General features: G+C 30.1%; 3 protein-coding genes across 3 annotated transcripts; 2 read left to right on the top strand and 1 right to left on the bottom strand.

Moving 5' to 3' along the window:
- Nucleotides 1-39: 39 nt before the first annotated feature.
- Nucleotides 40-3,683, top strand: LOC105795353 (hypothetical protein). The gene is made up of 5 exons (XM_012624941.2): nt 40-367; nt 440-612; nt 1,761-1,824; nt 3,221-3,290; nt 3,399-3,683. Exons 1-5 carry the CDS (start codon nt 178-180, stop codon nt 3,508-3,510), a joined length of 609 nt encoding a protein of 202 aa, XP_012480395.1. The 5' UTR covers nt 40-177; the 3' UTR covers nt 3,511-3,683.
- A 1,527-nt stretch (nt 3,684-5,210) lies between these two features.
- LOC105795350 (protein FMP32, mitochondrial) lies at nt 5,211-8,004 on the top strand. The gene is made up of 7 exons (XM_012624937.2): nt 5,211-5,564; nt 5,833-5,964; nt 6,093-6,152; nt 7,018-7,094; nt 7,182-7,238; nt 7,338-7,404; nt 7,487-8,004. The coding sequence occupies exons 1-7, from the start codon at nt 5,424-5,426 to the stop codon at nt 7,604-7,606; spliced, it is 654 nt and encodes a 217-aa protein (XP_012480391.1). The 5' UTR covers nt 5,211-5,423; the 3' UTR covers nt 7,607-8,004.
- Nucleotides 8,005-12,568: 4,564 nt separating this feature from the next.
- On the bottom strand, nt 12,569-14,509 carry LOC105795349 (GATA transcription factor 5). The gene is made up of 3 exons (XM_012624936.2): nt 14,343-14,509; nt 13,900-14,212; nt 12,569-13,516 (listed from the first exon to the last, which is right to left on the bottom strand). Exons 2-3 carry the CDS (start codon nt 14,206-14,208, stop codon nt 12,845-12,847), a joined length of 981 nt encoding a protein of 326 aa, XP_012480390.1. The 5' UTR covers nt 14,209-14,212; nt 14,343-14,509; the 3' UTR covers nt 12,569-12,844.
- Nucleotides 14,510-21,584: the final 7,075 nt, after the last annotated feature.

Below are 21,584 nucleotides of genomic sequence, written 5' to 3'. Positions count from 1 at the left end.
ACAGCTTTGTTTATACTCCCACAATTTCATTTCTTAATAATTGGAACAGAAAAAAGAAGGAAAAGGCAAACTGCCCAAATCAGGAAAAGAAAAATCTCCAACCTTTAAAACGCGCGCGTTGCGGTCGCCATTGCAGTAGCAGAGAGAGAATAATCCAATCTCTAAAGCTTAAGGAAGATGAACAAAGAAGAGTCGAAAATCGAAACCCAAAATCAAAACCCTAATTCCAACTCTAACCCTAACAATCAAAACCAAATCCGAGGATCCAAAGGGAAATCATGCAAGGGTTGCCTTTATTACTCTTCCGCTCTTAAATCTAAATCCCAAAACCCTACTTGCGTTGGCATCCCTAGAACTCTCCAACAAGGTCTCTTTCTCTCTCCTTTTCATTTTATATGCTTTTTTTTATGGGTATGAACTGAATTAAACTTATGATTAGTACCTAGGTACATAATTGGGGAATCTGAACTGGAAGCTTCAAAGGAAGGCCGTACACTCACTGATTTCAAGTATGCTTGTGTTGGTTACTCGGTTTACTTAGATAATAAAGATTCTTCAGCTGATAATCAATCTGATAAACCAGTTGAATTACCATTTTGTGTTGGTCTCGAGGTATTTCCTTTTGCACTTCCATTTTTCTATCTTCCTATTGCATTGTTTGGAGATTGTGGGTTTTGGCGAAAAGTTTGTATTTTGTGTTGTGTTTGAATTGTGTGGGGATTATTAAGGGTTAATTGCACTTGACATCATCAAGCTATGGCTTGGATGATTGAGTTCTAAATGCCAGCTCAAACCTGTAGAGAAACTGGTGCTCACAAGTTATTCGGGTTTGACTTGAAACAAACTTGAATTTTATTCGGTAATTATCCAGCCAAGCTTGAACTTGAGCTCGAGCTATTGATTGAGCTGAATTCGAGCACTGTAATGCTTTCATTTGAATATCTTTTTTATATTATAAAATTATAAGTTTACACTTAATGTATAGAAAGAGCTTAATTATGAACAAGCTCGAGCTCGAGTAATGAGCTTAGAAACTGATGTTCAAGTTGATCTCGAGCCAAGTATCAAGCTCTGAATTTCGAGTTAAGCTCCACTAGTCGTGGAGTATATTTTAAGCACATAGGTGAAATTGCAAACATGTGTGTACCTGTGAACTACTTAGATCTAACGTGTTAGATAACATTCTGGAAGTCTATTTTTTTAGTATGTTAGATTCGAACTGTTCATACAGTAGGTACACACTTATGTACAATTTGATCACATTTTTTATAAATGCTCCATGGCGAATCTAAATTGATTTTTAACACCTAAACTGGCGTTTAAGTTGATGGAAGGACTTGATTGATATAGTATTGATACTTTATGGATTCTAGGAAATAGTCTTGGAATGTTTGGTACAATTATCCCGTTTTTTAATTTTCTCCTGGAAATTTAATCTATTGTTTATTGGTTTCTATGATGCTCTACATGAATGCTTTGTGCTCAAAGGCTTTAAGTATTTGAATTGAAGGAAATTAATTCTTTATTTATGTCTTTGCAAATTTCTTATGTGGTTAGTTTGCCTTCATCTCTTGTGGTTTGGAGATTGGTGATAATATGTGGTGGGTAACTCGATCATCTGTTGGCCCACCCACAAAGATAATTTAGGTTTTAAAGGACTGGAATGAACCACGAGCATTGTCCAACAGTTCTAAAATATATTCCATCCCGTATATGTCTTCTGTTGAATACTAAACTACTCCATTTACCTGTTGCTTCAGGTATTGTTGGACAGAACAGCTGCTTCAAATGATCATGTTCCTGCCAATATCCATAAAAACAAAGGTATTTGAACTGAAGTCACTGCAGTTCAAATTCGTCTTTTCTTGTGCATGTGTGAGGAAACAGTCGTGAGTCTGAGAATGGTGTTACACCGATAATGTGAAGTCCTGAGCTCTTTGCACTAGTTCTTGATGGAACTCAAAGAATATTTCCGGGTGTCTATATCTTGTTGCATGCTATTCACAAATATGATATAGTCGCAGGCCGGAGTTAATCATCAGTTAGAATTCTGGATCATTACTTTGAGTTCAAAAGATTTGTGTTTAAGCATTGAGCAAACCATATGCATGAGAGCTATTTCATTAAAAAGTAGAAGCGAAGATGGAGTCAAAATCTGTAACCCCAAATACCCCTAGGAGCAATTTGTTGTTTGGATTTGGTGATTCCTTAGGGAAGGTCTTTCGAATAGAGGAGAACAAGGAAGAGAATAGAGATAATGCCGAAGAGTCAAAAAAAAAAAAAAAGGAGGGAGGGGGGATATATTGGAATTTTAATGGGGAAAAACAAATGTTGTTTAAACAGGACTGGCCAGTCGAACCGGTAAATGGTTGGTATACCAGTCCGGATAGAGGGCTTGGATCAGTTCTAGAGTGAATCACTCGGAACCGGGAAAAAGCCATTAGAACCGGTTTGTTTATGTTTTTAGCCCAAATTTCCTGGACCAAACCGGAAAAAAACCCATTCTAAACCCTAAACCAACTGGTCCAACTGAGCCCAAATCCTTAAAAATTAACTAATTAAATTTGGGTTTAAATTTGAATTTGGAATGTATAATTGAGTTTGTCATTATTGCTATTTATTTTGTGTTTTTTTCTTTTCTTTTTTCTAATTTTACTTATTTTTCTGAATTTTTCTTTTTTTAATTTCTGGACTGGTAAGACTGGTGATCAAACTGGGAATTGGTGGTCTAATTTAGGGGTGTTATCGAGCTGAGCCGAGCCCGAATACTGTCAAGCTCGAGCTTGAGCTCAACTCGAAATTCAAAACTCGATACTCGGCTTGAGCTCGATCGAACATCTATTTTTAAGCTCGAGCTTGACTCGAGATATAATTGAGTTATTCGAGCTTGATTAAGCTCATTTACCAATTTTTGTACCCAAGCATGAATTTGAGCTTGACTCAATAACTTAATTTAATATTAATAATATATATTAAGTGCAATAACGTAATTTAATAATATAAAAATGTGAAAAGCTCAGTAATGCTTGTGAGCCATTCGTGTCTAGTATTATTAAGCTTGAATTCAGCTCGATCTTGAGCTCGGCTCGGTAATTACTAAATCGAGTTTGTATCTTTTTCGAATCGAAGAATGCAGATGAATAGAGAGAAGAGACAGGGAAATCTCATTCATATGTTTTCTTTTCTATCAATAGTGTTTCTTATATTTCCTCACTTGCAGATAGTCATGTGCTTCCTCAACCTCGAACCCAAAGGTCGACACCATCGACAGGAGATGAGTTCTATAACAGGCAAGCATTACTCGAAATTTGGGATCTCTTAGATGCATTTCCTGTTTTTTCATAATATATATTTTCAAAAAAGGAAGAACCCTAAATCGCCGGTTATCGAAAATACAGATTCAAAAGGAACGCAGGCCTTGTAGCATCGGGTGTCGTCAAGAATATGAATAAAATCGGAAACCGCATCAAAGAAACTCTTGACGACATTCTGTATAGGCGACCAAAATAAGATTTCCTATTAGTAGTATTATGATTATATGTATACTGAGAAGAAATTCTATTGTTTTAGTTCTTTTTGGTCTTTGCTATGGATTAAATTATTGAACCCTTTTGTTCAAGGCTAGAAGATGATGATGCCATTGACTGCTGTAATGATAAATGAATACATTTTTGTTTTGAGTACATGAAGTAGCTGCCTGCCATTGATGGAAGCTTGTTTATTTAGAAAAGCTCATCCTTTGATTATTATAGTTGCTAAATTGCTATGAATTTTGATGCTTTACTATTGATGGATAGAATATATATTCATTGCTATTTTAGCCTTTAGATTTTAGCCCATCTATTATAAGGATTGGATCAATTTAATCATCGTACTATTAAAAATAATTGATTAAGGTTAAATTTTAACGGAGTTAATATTTATTGTTAAAAAACGTCATTTTCAGATTATTTGTAAGATGAATGTTTTAACATGTTTCTAGGAATCAGATCGAATTAATTTTTCATATTAAATGTATCAATTTAATCCTTGAATGGATTAAAAAATTGAATAATGTCAAGTTTCAATAGAGTTAATACTTACCGTTTGAATAATATCATTTACTGTTAAATATTTTAAAAGTTTTTATAATTTTAGAAATGAACTCTTTTATTTAGAGTAAAATTGTAAATAAAAAAATATGCAATTTTTAAATGTAAATGCTAATTTTGTTACATTTTACTTTTTTTTAATTTTTAATATAATAAGGATTAAATTAATCTGTCCAATAGTCACTGGACTAATTTGATACAATCTTTATATCGTTCTAGTAAATACTACTTTGCTTAGTGAGAAAAGAAGTTCTTGAAAAGAAATCCGACAATTTCTTTTTTATTTTTATTTGAAGAAAATGGATTCTAGTTTCTTTTAAAAATGTAGAAATTCCAAAAAGAAAATGGGATTTTTGTTTCTAGTACTCAAGTCTTGACAATATTGTTGAATTTTATTTTCTGTTTCATAATTAGATAATTTTACATTAAAATAAATATTTTATGTCCATATAGTGAATTCGAGGAACCATTGTCGGATATAAAATATCCAAATCCATTTTATAAAATTACTTTCAACACAATTATGCTATAGACGTATCAATTGGTCACAAGTGGTTGAATTCGGGTGATATAAAATCGAGTTATTCGGATTTTTAAATTTTCTCGTCATTTTCAGTTTGTATTAAATTTTAAGTTTGAATACTCGAGACATGAGTATGAATTCGAATCATTTTGAGTTTTTAATTAATTTTAAATTTATATTGAAATTTATTTTTTATCAATTAAGATTTAAGTTGGTCGAGTTTGATTGTTGGTTTTTTTAATGATCAAATTAGATTAAGTTTAATTTATATTTTTGTTGAAGGAGGAGTAATTTCTTTGGAGGAAGTTTTCGAAAGGTTGTCCATCAAAAGTTGACGCATCCTCAATAAGTTGGTATTGGCTTCGGGACAATTTTAATCGATTGAATCTAATTTTCAAATTTGTGTTGGAATCTCAACACACTAATACTTTTAGAATCGAATCGATGGTCAAATTGATCAGACCACTAATTTACCAAACTGAACAATTTAATAAAAGTAAAAATATTAAAAAGTATAACTCTAACCAATTTTTGATTAAACCGGTTCAACTCAGTACAATCCGGTTCAAACATTCTTACCACAAACAATTTGTTATGGCGCCTTCAACTCTGGCGACTCTATAAAATTCTCCCTCGTTTTCCTCGCGGGTCTTTTTCTTTCTCTTTAATTTTATATTCTTTCCTTCGTTGGCTCTCTTTTCCGACACAAATTGATCGAGTTTTTTCATCGTTTTCCTTTGCAATCAATCTGAAATTTTTAAAATTTTCACTCTTTTGGTCCATCAATTTCAGATTCGAAAAAAAAAATTATGAGCGCGTATAAACGCGTGGTTCAATTAGGGTTTGATGCGTATTCAAGTTCCCTCGTTAACAAATTTGGATCCCGGCAGATTTCTCAACTTGTTAATTCCAACGGAAAGCGTGCATTTCTCGTCGATACATTGGCTCTGGTAATCCTTTTTATTTTTCTTAAGAGTTTCCTGTTTGGTTGCCGGGATAAAAACTGTGAGAAATCTGGTTTGAATATTTTCTTGTAATTAGGAGGATAATTGGAGTTTGTATAGTGATTACTGCTTTTAAGTATTACACTTGAATGAAACCTGGTTTTCTTACTGTCCGACATGGAATTTAGTTTTTGAAAATAAAATAGAAATGGAATTTACTTAATTTGTTTCGTCTCTTTTGTTCAAGTTTATGAGTTATTTGAACATTTGATAGGTTCGAAGTTTGGAAGCGCAAGGCGTGCCATCAAAACAAGCAGAGGCAATAACAGCAGCAATCACCGAAGTGTTAAACGACAGCTTGGAGAATGTTTCTCATTCTTTTGTTTCTAAAGCAGAAATGCAGAAGGTAAGAGGATATATTTATGATTTTCCTTTTGGTTTTTTGTTTTCGGTACTCAGTACTGTTTAATGTTTTCTCTATTAAGTATGATCTTCATCAGCTAGTTGATATTTTCTTCTTGTTTTACTTTGTAGACTGAGATGCTCCAAGAAGCCAATTTGTCAAAGTTTAAATCTGAAGTAAAAAGTTCTCAGGTACTCCTATCTGAATCGGCAAAGCTGGACTTGTTATTATGTTTGCATTATTTAGATAACTACCATTTGGTTCAAAGCAAACACTTCCGATCAATCGTTTACTGAGTCTAGTATTTGGGATTCAATTCTATTTGAATCAATGATATCATGGCACTGAAGCATTTTTTCCTTGCGTGTCAACTTTAGTGTCGCTTGTTGGATTCAATTTTATTCTGAGTTTTTTTCATATTTAATGTCTGAATGTGTGTTGGACAGAAGCACTTAAACAAAACTGAATAATTGAACATAGAATATTGCTATTTCTAATGTTGAGTCACTTTAGGGTAAGTGTGGTTCTATACTTCAATTTGGAATTTTTTTAAGTGCTTTTTTGCTCTAGTACTTTCTCCTTTTGCCCTTCTATTGATGATAGCTCGGGTTTAGAGAAGGAAGGAGGTTAAGGAGAAAGTTGAGATGAATAATCTCGTATCAAAGGAGAGTGTAGGTTAGAGAACACATGGGGTAGAAATTGGATGAATACTTTAAAGTTGAGGTGAAGATGCTTCAATGGTGGTTGACAACATATCAAGTACAGGGTTTAAGATGGACTACAGAGTTTTTTGGCAGTTTTATCAGATCCTGTTGAAATTGAAAGAGAATTCTTCTCATTGAGCTTGTTTGGATCAACTTTTAAAATTTGGCCCTTGGTAGGAAGTTTTTTCTCATGATTAGATGTTATAGTGATTCTCATATTAAGTTATTCTAAATGTTCTTTTTAGTTCTAATGCATCCATTGTAAATTATCATTGAGAGTGGACCAACAGATGGTTATGCAAATACTTATAGTCTTTGTGTGGTTTCTTACAAGTGTTTCATTTTAATGCAGGATTATCATTTTTCTATGTTGCAACGTGAAACTGAAAAACTTCGAGGTGACATAGAAAAAATGCGAAGTGAACTAAGGCATGTTTTGTGGAGCATAAGGCAATGTATTTTTAACTTCTTTAAAAATTTACTGGCTTGATTTTATACAACTGGTCTCTCGAACAGGTATGAAATTGACAAGGTCACCGCTGGGCAGCGCCTGGATTTAAATCTTGAAAGAGGGTAGGTCAATTTAAATTTCTTCTCTTCATTACAGTACTTGCTTTCTTCTGTTACTTCAGCGCTCATGCATTTATTTTCCTAACTCTGAACTGATTTTAGGCGCATACGTGATGAACTAGCCAATCAAAATGCAGAAACTACGAACCTGACAAACAAGCTAGATAGAGTGAGCTTGCTTGTTTATTTTCATTTGAAAACCCCTATTTAGCTGACATACAGATATTAACCCAATATTGAATTGTCTACAGGAAATTCATGCCTTGAGAGCACAATTGGAAGCAGCAAAATATGATGTGATTAAGTACTGCATAGGTACCCTTGTCTCCATATCTGCTGTCAGCCTAGCCGTACTCCGCATCTTGATGTAGCATTACATCTGTTTCGGGTAATGCCAACTTTCCCTTCATAAACCTCAAATTTCATTCTTCTTTTCGGGCAACTTTAATACTCGGGGAAAAATGGGTGAGAATTACATTTTTCATAGCACGGTTGTCTAAGTTGGCCAGGGAAGACAATTCCCAGTTGTCCGGAACAATTATCAGTGCTTCTTTTAGGATTAAGCACTGTTTATTACTGTACAACCTTGTTTACTTGGTATGTTCTAAATTTTAATGCTATCCTAGGAAAGGCTAGGGAGATAGTTGTAACTTGACCTAGTTCTTATTAGAATTTGGCTTTTCTTGAATATAGGGCTCGTAATTGCCTTTCTGGCTAGTTGATATACATTGACAAAGGGGAAAAAATAAAGTTTGAAATGTTTTCATTTTTCGATTTGTGATCTTTATACGTGGTTTGCTTGAGTTTTATGATGATGATCTTGATGACTGCAAATGCTTGATTTAACAGTTCATATAAGGTTTCTTTGATTGTTTGATAGCAATTAAGTCTATAAACGGTAGGCTTCTTCAACTTCTTCATTCATTCCTTAAATACCATATAGGGAAAAAAAACATTTATTTTGAATTTTGTTAGAAAATATATTTTCATTTAAATTATTTTTAACTCTTAGGCATATAGGATAATTTCAAACTAAAATATATCATTAACTATTAATCATCTTGTGACTTTCTAATTTCTGAACACTGAAGATTTAGTTTATCTTAAACTTATCTTTAATTATTATCAAATTAAATTCTAATTAAGTAGATGATAAATATTTTAAACATGATCTTTTTAATTATGTATTAGCCTTGAGATAAATTTACTTATTAAATTATCCTCATCTAAATTACTTAGAAAATAATGATTTAAAATTTAAAATTTGTATATATAATTATCACTGATAAGATTTTATTAAACAAAAACTTATCTCTATTTATTTGAAAGACACATCTTATGATTAGTATATGATAACTTCAAGAAATTTGCTACTACCTTTAGACATAAAATGAATTTGCACAATTAATATTTAAATTTTATAGCTTAATTGTATTTGGAAAGTGGTCATTAAATTTTCTATAAACAAATTGTCTACTGTTTAATTAATAATTATATTTCCCATACCATTTTTTTAACCTACATTTGTCCCCTTTTTTGTCCGACTCAAATAGTCTTGCCAAACTTCCCTAGATATTGTATGAATAGTAGGGTTAATATTAAAAACATATAACTAAGGTTAAAATGGATCAAGCAATTGGTCCTCTTTCTTTGAACTAGTTGATTTGATATTGCTTTAGGGGTTAGAAATGAATTATAAAATTGGGGGCAAAGTGCAATATTACCATTATATAAAATTTGAAGAGACTGCTAACTGAGTTTTAGCTCAGTTGGCATCAGCATTGTTGCCAGAGGGTGTAGGTTCGAGTGTATTTATCCGCCTAAGGGTTAGGAAGGAATTATGAGTAGTTCTAGATATTGTATCAAAAAAAAATGAAGGGACTAAATGATAATTTTATCATTTTAGGGGGTCAAGGTCCCTATATGCCCTGTTTAAATGCCAAACAATTATGCCATGCCTCTTTCTAAGTAAAATAATATTAATAATTCATTTGATTGTCAACAAAGCTGGGCATTAGACGGTGCGAACTGTGGAAAAATAGTTCCATTTTTGGATGTGAGTTGACTTTTCTGTCTTCAATCATTGATGTAAAATTATATTTGTTGATGGTCTAATTGTGAAGTTCATCCCTCAATTTTAACAAAATTGAGAAGTTACTCTCTCTGATTTGCTAGAATTGGAACCTTGTGCTTTACAGAAATTGATAAGTTAGTCCATTTAACGATGAATTGCTAATTTTTGCTAATTTATTGCGTATAAATTGTAGAATTGCTAACTTTTACTAATTTCGTGTACATAAATTGTTGAACTACTAATTTTCAGATTAACAATTTAATAGTAAAATTTAACTTTGTTAATTAAACAAACTTCCTGGTTTTCGTAAAGTTGGTGGATGAAATTCATAATTAAACTTTTATTAATTCATTGCAAAGGCTTCTAATATTTCATATATGGATGATATCAGCTGCCAGGGAAGCTGCCTATTTTGCAATTTCATTTTACAAGCTTGCATCACAAACCCTTTGCGTTGCATTGAATTCTGAGTTTGATCGACTTATTCATATAATTAGGTTTGGTCAAATTTGATTTTAGTCCCTCTATTATGCTTTGATTTGATATTTAGTCTTAGACATTAATTTGGTCCTCCACTTTTTTAGTATCATTAATTTTTAATTATTCTAGTTGAAGACCAACCTGAATTATTTTCTTAAAAGCACTTTTTTTATCAACCAATCATGATTTACTAGATATTTTTGTGTGAGAAGTTTGTTTTTGGTACAAGAGGAAAAAGATTGTGACTAGCCTTGTCGAGGCAAAGTCACTTTAGATCACTCATCATGTAGCCTTTGAAGGATTTCAGCGAGAGGTTGCAGATAAATACACCTGCCCCGATGCCTTGAAAATGTCATTGCTGTCATACCATCAGCAACTCGATTACCCTCAGGAGCGTTGAATGAGATCTTTAATTGCTCATAACACAACTGAGTGGTGGACCTCCATTGTCTCCGCTTGAATCAAATGGATAGCTGCCATACTATCCATCTCTAGCACAACTTGTTGAAGGCCTAGACTCCAAGCTAATTGGAGACCCTCCTACATTCCCCAAAGCTCAGCATTCAGAGCAGAGCAACAACTAATATATTTAGAGAAACCAGAAGTCCACTTACCATGCTTGTCCCGGATTACTCCCCCGGCTGAAGCATTCCCAGACACTGTGCACACAGCATCATCAGTCTTCACCTTATGCTATTCATCCTCCGGTGGATTCCACCTAATTAATTTACAAGCTTTGGTTTGTCTTTGCCCGATCGAGCTTGCCAAATCCTTATTGAGATGAATATACTCATCCCTCGTTCTGTAACTTTTCTCCAAGATACTAATCCCCTCAATGAAATCTGCATTAAACACCGAATTGTTCCTTCTAATCCATAAGTGTCGACAAATAGCACCAAACAGAGTCGGCCAATCATTAGGATTACAAACAAGATACTTTGGATTCGATAGATTAATCCCAAACCACTCCTCCAAACTGATGTTAAAAAATTCTTCTTGTTTATTCGGTTTGATCACTACCAACTATGTCACCACAGCTGAGAAGCAGAGTCTCAGTACATGATTAATGGTTTCTGTCGAATGCCCACACACCTTACCGCTTGCATCCGAAGTAAGATGATATCATAAAAATAGAGCAATCAAATTAAAGTATAAAAAGTAAGTCTTTAACTATAAATAAACATAACAAGAGAAAAAAAAAGTGAAAGTATCTATCAAGATTTTTTTAGTTTTTCCTATTATTAAATGAATTAATTAAATTCTTGTAACATTAAAATGAATTAAATAAAGTCAAATTGTAACAAGTTAACATTTATTGTCTAAAAAATAACATTGAATTTTCAATTTTTTTGTTTGTAGTTTAAAAGATTTATTAATTCTATTAAATTGTAATTGTTGAATAGAAATTCAAGGGTTTTAGATTCGGATTGGTGGTCCATAGTCAGGGTTAGGCTATCAGTTGGTCGGTCCAATTGATCTGTTTAGTTCAATTAAATAAATCATTAAAAAGTTTATAAAAAATAAAAATGTATTTATTAAAAATTCTGTTTAATTTTTTGCTCTTTTCAACGTGTCTATGCTAGTTCAAAGCTTTTTTTGGATCGATTGAGTTCAAATAATTTTGACTTTGTTAAAATTTAACTTTTATTTTATTTTTAGTAGAACTGTGATTTGAATTTAAGCTATTCCTAAAGAAACTGAACACCCAATTAATAGATCACAACATGAAATTCTTAACCATAAATTCTTTTTATAGTATAAAAATTAAAGATAAACTAATTTAAACCCATCCTTATAACATTAATTAAGCATTACAATCTAAACAAATGGCAAAACAAAAAAAATTTAAAATTTTCAATCACTATCAAAGGGCGGCTATACCAATATCGCCCTACCATTACCAATACCAAGTGTATCATTTTTTTTTAATGAAAATACTGTGGTCCACTAAAATGGAATTGAGAGGGCTCATTTGAGTCATTGACCTATTTTTCTCCTCTTCTTTTTTTTTTTTTTTTTGTCAATTTTCATGGGGGACATTGGGGTCTCTAGGCATTTACACCACTGACTCAGCACCCATTAATACATTTTTAACCATTTTGATCCAGATATTTCAACAACTTGTTCTTTATTTCCTGGTCTCTAAAAATAAAAATCTATGCTACTTTTCAATTTTGACATTTATTCAAGTATAAGAATATAATTTATCAACTGAATTACATCTATGAAGTGGTAAAAAAGATTTTGTCTAATCAATGTTTTTAGAATTGTACATGTGATCTAATCGATTTCATCGGTCCGGTCATTTTGATAAATAAAATTATTTAAAATTCAGAAAAATAAAAAAATTTATTAAAAAATCTCGCTCCAACTAAGTCGGTTCGGTCGGTCCGGTTGAAACATTATTGCCTTCAGTTGGTGTTAATTTTGGATTAACCCTTCAACAATTCCTAGGTGAAATTATGATTTTAGTTTTATATTGTGATCAAATTTTGGTTTTAATCTCTATTTTTAGATTTGACGTTTTCTGATTTTTTAATTCAATAAAAAATCCAATCTATTGAAGTATTTTAGGATGAACTCGTATGGGTGTGAACTAACTGAGAACATTATAGAAATAAAGATTAACTTCTATCAAATCAAAATGTAAAGACAAAATTTTAAATTTAAGTAAAGTAAAAGGACCAAGGTTGTAATTTGAACGTTAAATATATCAGTCCAAACCGTTATGGCCGGCTGAACTATTTTGAACGTGTCAAAAACAACATGAAAGTAACCATTTCAAAGTTTGAATTTTTAAAAATTAATAATAAATTAATAATAAAAGTAGAAATTATAAAATTCAACCTGTAAATTTCGCCCTCCTCGTTAAAAGTCTGCTGCTAATAAAATGACCAAAAAAAGTCTAAAAGGAAATATAAAAAAAAAAAACTAGAAATGAAAGCCTACCTAATTTCCATAATTAGAACCTTAAATTCTAGAAACTAAACACTATAAACCCTAATAAAAAGCTAACCCTAATAAGAGTTAAAACTAAACCGGGTTCTTGTTAAACTCAAAAGCTTGGAACAACCGGGGTCAACTCATCCGGTTCTTTCCCTGCTAACTCTTTCTTTTTCCTCATTTCCAAAACTTTCCTATGACTATTGGAGTGCATGTCACCGGAAAAAGTGGGGCTACAAGCAGGTCTGTACTCGGGATAGAGCCGACCGGACTTGTAACGAACCCCGCAAGCATTACATAAGGTTTTGGCACCGAGTGGACCGGTTCTCCATTGCGGAGTCTTTTGAACTTGGCAATGACTACATCTTCGTTGGAAAGCGTTCCCGTTGGATTGAACGACCGATTTTCTCCGCTGTTTCTTTGTCGGCGGTTCAATGATGTCACCCAAATTGGGTTTTTGAGTTGGTGTCGAAGAAATTGAAAATCCCGAAGAAGTGCTTGATGACGAAGCCGTTGTTGTCGAAGAAGTTGACGACTCAAAACGAGAGAATGACCCGAACGGCCATGTTTTGCCGGTTGGTTTAGCCCTTTTGCTTCTCGATTTTGATGGAATTGGTGATGAAAAACATGGAGTTTTCACAAAAACTGGTGCTGATTCTGGTTCAAACCGAGCTTCTGGTTGGTTCTCGGCTTGTTGCTTGAAAACCGGACATGAAAATGGTAGCACGGGAAAAGAATCGTCCACAAATTGTGATACCCATTCAAGCCCTGCAATTTCATCATCCTAAACACCAAAAAAAGAATCAACAAATTAAAAAAAAAACATAAAAAAAAAACCAAGAAAAACACGAAATTTCAAAAAAAATCTAAAAAATGAATGGAAACAGTCGAAAATAAAATAAAAGAATTGCATGGAAAATATTTAAAAATGAAAATCACCAGTAAAAGAATGCAGGAAAATTTCAAAAAGTTCAAAAAATGCATGCAAAAGATCAAAAGATGAAAAAAAATTAAAATGAAAATCGCCGGCAAAAGAATGCATTGAAAATTCAAAAAAATGCATGAAAAAACAAGAAAAAAAAAAGCCTGCAAATGATTAAAAAAACCGGTAAAAGAATGCATGAAAAAATTCAAAAAATTCAAAAAAAATCCAGAAATGAAAATTACCGGTACGGATAGTTCATTAGTAAGACCGGAATCAAAAGAAAAACTGCTTGAATTCGAGTTACTATCATCATCTGTTACTCTTTCTTCTTGCGAGAAAATAAGCGCAGAATTTTTCTCTTCATTTTCTTCTTCAAATTCTCCATTAGTAAAATCAAAAAAACAATCAACTGAAAATTCTTCACTGGAAACGCCACCGTTTGAGCTAAAAAAATCATCAAAAGCAACATGCTGGTTCTGGTTATGGCTGTTCTTCGTGAATTCTCCTCTTACACTTGATTTCAACGCTTTGGCTTCCATGCAAAGCTCCATTTTTCTATTATTATAATTAAATTCCCAAAATCATATATAGGATTAAACCCATAAATTTTAAAACAACAAGAAAAAAAAAAGATAAATAATTAAATTTTACATATACATATAATATAACTTTATGAAATAATTACCTGATAAAGATGAAGAATATGAAGAAGAAGAAGAAGAATGAAAGTAGGAAACTGATCGGAAAAAGGTAAAGAATTGGTTAAGGCTTTGTTGAAGGGCGAAACTAATGCTAAAATTGATTTTAATGGCTTATCCCTTTTTTTATTATTACAATTTTTCAAATTATTTATACCCAAAAATATAAAAGAGTCTTTTTTGAAGAGCTTGACTATTCTGTGGTGGCCTTGTTTGGACCAAATCCATTATTTTTTCCACAAAGATTTCTTTTTCTTTTTTCTTTTTTTATTTTTCGATTGTTTCATGTTCATTGCATTTGCTTTTGACATATGTCTCTTTTCTACTTTTTTCTTTATTATTTTTATTTTCTTAATTATTTATTTAAAAAATATGCATACAAATATAATTCACCCTACTAATTTTATTTGCATTATCTAACGCAAGTTTTCGTTTGTTTAATTTTTATAATAAGTAAAGATATAATATTTGTTTTAATATTAACATAAGATAAATTTAATGTGTGTTGAGCTTATATTATAAAATTATTTGAAATTTTGCAAGTTTTGATTAGTTCTAGATAAAAGTTAAAATATAAGTATTTTATTATTTTATTTTTAATAAAATTATAGATAATCTATTTTAAATATAAGAACATCAATTACTTATTTATCTATTTACCTTATTAACATTTTGTTTTTAAAATTTTGTATTGAGAAAAATTAATATGTTATCAACACCTTTTTTTAATATATATATAATTAATCAAGTGTTGAAAATTTTCTTTTCCTATGTAATTTTTTATGGTTAATTGCCCCATATGTCCTCAAGCATGACCCGAATTCTAAATTAGCCTTTAAACTTCAAAATGTTCTAATTAAGTCCTTAAGTATCGATATCATATTAATCAAGTCCTTTTATTAGTTTCGCTAGTATTGATCACAACTCTAGTATTTATTATCGAATTTCGAAACAAATGTGCACCTGTTAAAGAATAGCTATCATAAAATTTAATGACGTTTTTTTAAACACGTCAGTATACACGTATTTACAATTTAATCTATATATTTTTAAAATGTTTAATGTTATATCAGAACTAACGCATAAATTAATAAAATGACATAATTGATATAATATTGATATTTCGGAGCCTCAATTAGATATTTTAACCAATTTAGAATTATAACGATTGGTCCCTTCATATAATTGGTACCTTCCTATAATGCAAACTCCAAGAAAGTCATTTCCCGTTAATGTTGTTGTTAATAAAGGGAAATAGTGATTGGTGATTGGTCTGTGAGCGGAGATAGCTGACAGGCGGCTTTTGGCGCTAAGATAAGTTCGAAAAACTATAACAAACGTACTAGTGGACCATCCCTTGAAACTGCAATCATTATTCAATTTTCATCTTTTGTAGAATTATTTTTAATTTATTTATTATTCTCCCAAAATTGCCACTAATTTTGAGATTATTTACGAAATTAGATTGCTTTGTAGCGTTAATCTCGGCCTCTTTTCGGTGGATTTTTGCATAACAATTCCCGCCCCTTTCTTTTATTAGGAGGGTTTTATCAACAAGCGACAGAAGTTGAGCGTGCTTAATCCAACGGATGTTAGGGCTTCGGATTCTACATCGGACGGTTCAAGACGCGAGTGGAAGTCACGTGGTTGAAAGGTTGTTGGTTCTTTGATTTAGTGGCGAAATTACGTGTAAAATGTTTCACGCATGTAATGTGAGTTGCACCGTGGACTAAAACACTAATTGGAAAATCAAATTAAATAGTTTACTTAAATTTTTAATTAATTCTAACAAATATTATTTATTATAAAAATCCTAAATTTTAAAATATTTAAATACTTGGGTTTGTAAATACCTTTTCAGAATACCTGATTTTAATTTTATTATTAATAAGAAAAATATATAAATTTATCGATTATTTAAACACATATTTTTACCATTTCACCTATAATTCATTCATTATTGTGATTATCAGTATGGAGTCAAAAAAATTTGGAGGGACAGAAATTAAATTATATATTTTTACGATAGTAAAAATGTAATTTCCTCATTTTAATAATATATATCTTTATCATTTTTAAAGGGTTAAATCAATTTTTATCATTTTTAGGCTAAAATTTAATTTTACTATTACTATTTAAATTTTTATAAATTATATAGAGTCTAAATTAAAATTTTACCATTTTAAAAAGCCATAACGCCTGGGTCCCTTATTGACTCTGCCACCGGTGATTATTGAGATATTATTTTTATTTACTATTAAAAACTAAAATGTAATTAAAAAATAGTAAATATACCTTCCAAATATTTTAAATGGGTAATATAACATTAAATTAATTTATATAACAATTTCAATTTCAAATCTCAAATTGTATGATCATCATGATTTTATTTAATATATTTTGATTTATTTAAATATATATTATAATTTTTTAAACAATCACTTTTATCAGTTAAAAAATTCCAAAATAAAGATAAAATAAGAATATTAATATTTAAATTTTTAAAAATATAATATTTTATCTTCTTTTTTTTTTACAAAATAACTAGAATTACTCATAGTTTCCCTAACTCATAAATATGAGGATAATACGTTTTAGTGCTTTCAAATTCAAATCTTCCTGCATGACAACAATACTCATGCCATTCGAGCTAAACTTAAATCCACTGTCATTAATTATTAAAATAAGAGTCCGGCTTTTTGCTAAAAATGCATTGGACCGTTTGGTCACCTTGTTTGGTATTTTCCTTTATAACATTTGAAATAACGATAAAAAAAAAACATAGAAAAAATCATCACAGTGAAGTATGATCCAAATAGTGGGATTAGCCGTACATGATGATAAGAACAACAAAAATGAAAAATGAAAATTTAAATTTAAATTAAAAAAAAGTGATAGACTAACTATTATTATTTAATTGGATTAAGTATATTTTTATAAATACAAATAATTATAATAAATCTACATTTTGAGATTTGAGCTAAAATGATTTACCGAAAATCCACACATGATTTTTGCATAATTGGATTCGAATACGAGCAATCAAAATTTTTAATTAAATCATTCAATTTTTTAAAAGTTTTAGTTAAACTCTTTAAATTTTTTTTGTAAATTATCATTAATCATTTCAAGATTCTTAAAAGTATTTATTCAAAATTCTCAATTTTTTAAAAATTATTATTAAACCTTAAATTTGTAAAAATTTTAATTAAATCTTTTAAAATTTTAAAATTTAAAAAAAAAATTAGACTCAAAACTCTAACCCCGTGACAATAAGAAAAATCTATCAGAACAACTACGTAACCTTCCCAGTCATACAAAACAAGCTGAGAACGGTCAAGGTGAGCCAGCAAGAACATCACCAGACCAATAGTCATGCTCAGATCATTAAACTTAAAAGGGCACAGAGGTAATCCAGCATTCCACTATTGATACTAATGTTTCATTGAAGAAAAAAAAAGTTAGATATTATATTATATATGAGAATTATATTAAATTATGCTAGAAATTTTAATATAAATAGTATGATTAATTTTGGAAGGTTCTAGAACAATAACATTTAATATAATTACTTATTTAAAATTTTATTTCCCAAAAAACATAATAACTTATTTAAAATATAAATTAAAATTGAGTATTTAAATATAATAAACCAATAACCACTTAGATAAGCATCATAGATGCTAATTTATGTCTGCCGCTTACATACAAATTTTAAGTACCGTTAAAGTTGACTAATTTCATAGTAAAATAATAATATTTTTTATTACAATCAATTATTCGTCCAAGCCTTAAGATCTACTCGAAAAATAAGAGAATTTGGATGAAATAAAATGAACAAAAATAAGCTTGATAAAATTTAAGGTTTATTTTTATATGGATCGGGCTTTGGCCAATAATTTTTACCTATATTATGTTATAAAAATATTATATATGTTAAATAATTTTATATATATTTGTATTTATATAAACCATTAACCCAATAACAATTAAACCCTTGCCTAAAACCTAAAAACAAACTTATTCAACTAAATAATCCAACCTAAAATTTAAAAATTTAAAACTATTTTCAATAAAATAAAATATTTATTATATTTATCCGTGTCTTTTAGTATAAATACTTTTTAATGTGTTAGAAAATTTTTATTTTAGCTTTTTTTAGTGTATTATATTTTTAAAAAAATATTTTTAAATAAATACTAATCTTAAAAAAGTCAAATATGGGTGGGCCGACTCAGGCCCGAGTTCACTTTTCTTAAATTGGGCTGGGCTTAGGGAAAAAGTAAGCTCATTTTTCGGGTTGAGTCTAGCCCGGGCTTAGAAATTTTGTTTAGATACCTTGTATGGGTCCGACTCGGTCCATGAACACCTCTATTTGTTGTTACGTAAATTTTACTTGCAAACCTATGCAAAGGTCGGAGTTTTTTTTTTTTAATTTAAAGTTTTGAACTAAAAAAGGTTTGAACTAAAAAGATTAAATTTATTTAAAATATGAGTTAAAATCGAGTTTAAATATTCAAAACGATTCATTTTAAACAAATAAATGAAAAATATATCATAAAAATCAATATATATATATATATATATATATAATAGCTGTTTGTTTACCTAAAATTGATATAGTTATTTTACAAATTTTATTATTACGTGATTACATGACTCACACAAGACCAGTTCAGCAAAATGACTATTGACTCACTACATTCTTTTTAAATATCTTATACCCTATTTTTATATAATCAATAAATCTAATTTTCAATTCCATCCTTTTGTTTTACGAAAATCGAAAATTTAATCTTTTTATTTTAATTTATCAAAATTGATTATTATATTTTATTAAACTCGAAAAATTAGTTAATTTATTAATAAACACATGAAGTCAATTTTAAGTTAAATTTTTTAGATAACAAAGTTTAATGGTATTACTCAATTGGATTAATTTTTTGATTTTCATAAAATTGAAAATCAAATTCAATAAAAATAAATAGCAAAACTAATATTTCCCTACAAGGATCAAATTCATAATTAACAAAAAGAATAAGAAAAAAAACTTTTGTGAAAATAGAAAGTTAAAATTTTAATTTTAAACAAATTATGTATGCCTTTCAAATTCTTCTTTATTAAAAGGTGGAGTTTTATTTTATTTTCTGAAAATGGATTGCTTAGATAGGTACTTTATCATCCGTCACTACCCCTCCACTTACCTAGTTTTTAATGCATCATATTACAAAATTGAGCTGGTCGATCGAGTATTAGTTTGATTGGTATGGGTATTATCATCAATGCAAAAGGACGTGGGTTCGAGTGCGTTAAAGTGTATTATCTTCTTATTTATAGGTTGGGGAGGGATTATAAGTAGTTCTAGATAATATGTAAAAAAAACATATAATATATATATATATATATATATATATATTTAAATACAAGCTGAGCTGATACTACAAGCAACACGCACGAAATTGCTCAATGAGCACACACCACCATCCACGTACATTTTCAAAATGGACCCCAAAATTTACAATTTTTCTTTTTTCTTTGCTTTTTTCTCAAAAGAAAATATAAAAGGGCCATTTGCTTGCTTCTATAATTGTGTTTGTGCGTGCTGAATCTTATCATCAATAAGGGGTTTTTTTTTAAAGCGATCCAACAACTAGACAAATGAATTATTATTTACGATAATGATAAATTTAATTTTTAATGCTTTATTTTTCGTTATTTTGGTAATAATTCATTATATCGGATGATTTTAGTTTTTAAATTTTAATAGATTTGTTCAAGAGTTAAATTTATCTATCCAAATTTAAAGGTTCGTTCGAAATTTAAGAGGATTTGGACGAAAAAATTAGGCTTATTTAAAATATAGGGTGGGCTAGGACTCAAACATTCAACTCCCATACCCGACTTAACATATGAACACTTCTAACCCTAAAGCTTCAAAATTAGTCAAATTATTTTTTGTTGGACGAAAAATGGGATAAATATCAAAACTATACACAAACTTTGATTTAATGTGCAATATCATACATAAACTTCGATTTTAATGATTTTAAATGTAAAATACTAGTTTTTACCATTTGATACAATCCAAACATATCACGTGGTGAAAACAACCAGAAAAAATATTATTGTTAATCTGTAATGGTTGACTATTAATTTTAACAGTTAAAAATTTAATTTATTATAATTTTAACAACGTTGAATGACTTAATTGAACGAAATATATATAATTAATTTTTTGAAAAAATTCAGTAACTAAAATAAGTAAAAAAAATTATTATTTTGATGCTAAAGTCTTATCTATTATTATTTGAAATGAGTATGTTGGTTTAACTTTGAGGGCCCAAACATTGGCTGACTTTAAGACATTGGGTTTGCAAAACCTTAGTCATTAAGCTGGTAGCAGTGCTGTTTAGCCCGCTGTAGAAGGGAAGCAGACACTCTCAGTGATTTCCGGGATATAAACTCGGTAGACCCGAACTTGAAATTTGGACCCGATGGATCAGAATCCAGTTTTGAAACGATTCGATTTAACTGTAAGAACTCGTTGCTCGATAACTTAAATTCTTTTAGGGTGGGTTTGGATGGGCGATTAGGTGCGGTGCGGTGCGTTTAGCTTACTTTTTGTCTCACGCTACAGTATCGCTACAGTATTTAATCTCACCGCCACCGCTGTTTTTACACTAACCACAGGTAAACGCACCGCCTATCCAAACTCACTCTTAGGATGATTCTAAACTGAATTGACCTCAACCTGAAATAAAACTGAACTTAAATAATTCGAACTTGAATTTAACTAAATCCGACACGATTCAAATTTATAATGATTTGATCTAAAAAATCAAGCTTCAAACTCGAATAGCCTGAAATAGTCCATAAGCAAATGGGCCATTTGAATCCTTTAAACCTTCCCGAGCCCAAGAAAAAGATAAAAATGTTACGTTAATAAGTTGTAAATGAAACGTAATTGTTTCACAAAAAAAAAAACCCTAATTGAATCGAACCGGATTTCACCGATTTGAATCGGTTCGATTTATTAGTTTTTAATGTTTCTTAAAAAAAGTTACGTTAACAAGTTCTAAAAGTTGTCATGTATACCATTAATTTATTTTCATAAATATCAATTAAGAACATATGATAATATTTTAACTCTATTTGTGAAGTAAAAAACTTTATCCTTAGTGCATCAAATAATTATCTATATTGTTAATTAAGTTCATGGTGAGTTAGTG

The sequence above is a fragment of the Gossypium raimondii genome, chromosome 3, assembly GCF_025698545.1.
Source record: "Gossypium raimondii isolate GPD5lz chromosome 3, ASM2569854v1, whole genome shotgun sequence".
NCBI classification, from domain to species: Eukaryota; Viridiplantae; Streptophyta; class Magnoliopsida; order Malvales; family Malvaceae; genus Gossypium; species Gossypium raimondii.
The sequence above is the reverse complement of the archived record's forward strand: the minus strand, read 5'-3'. Positions and strand labels throughout refer to the sequence as shown.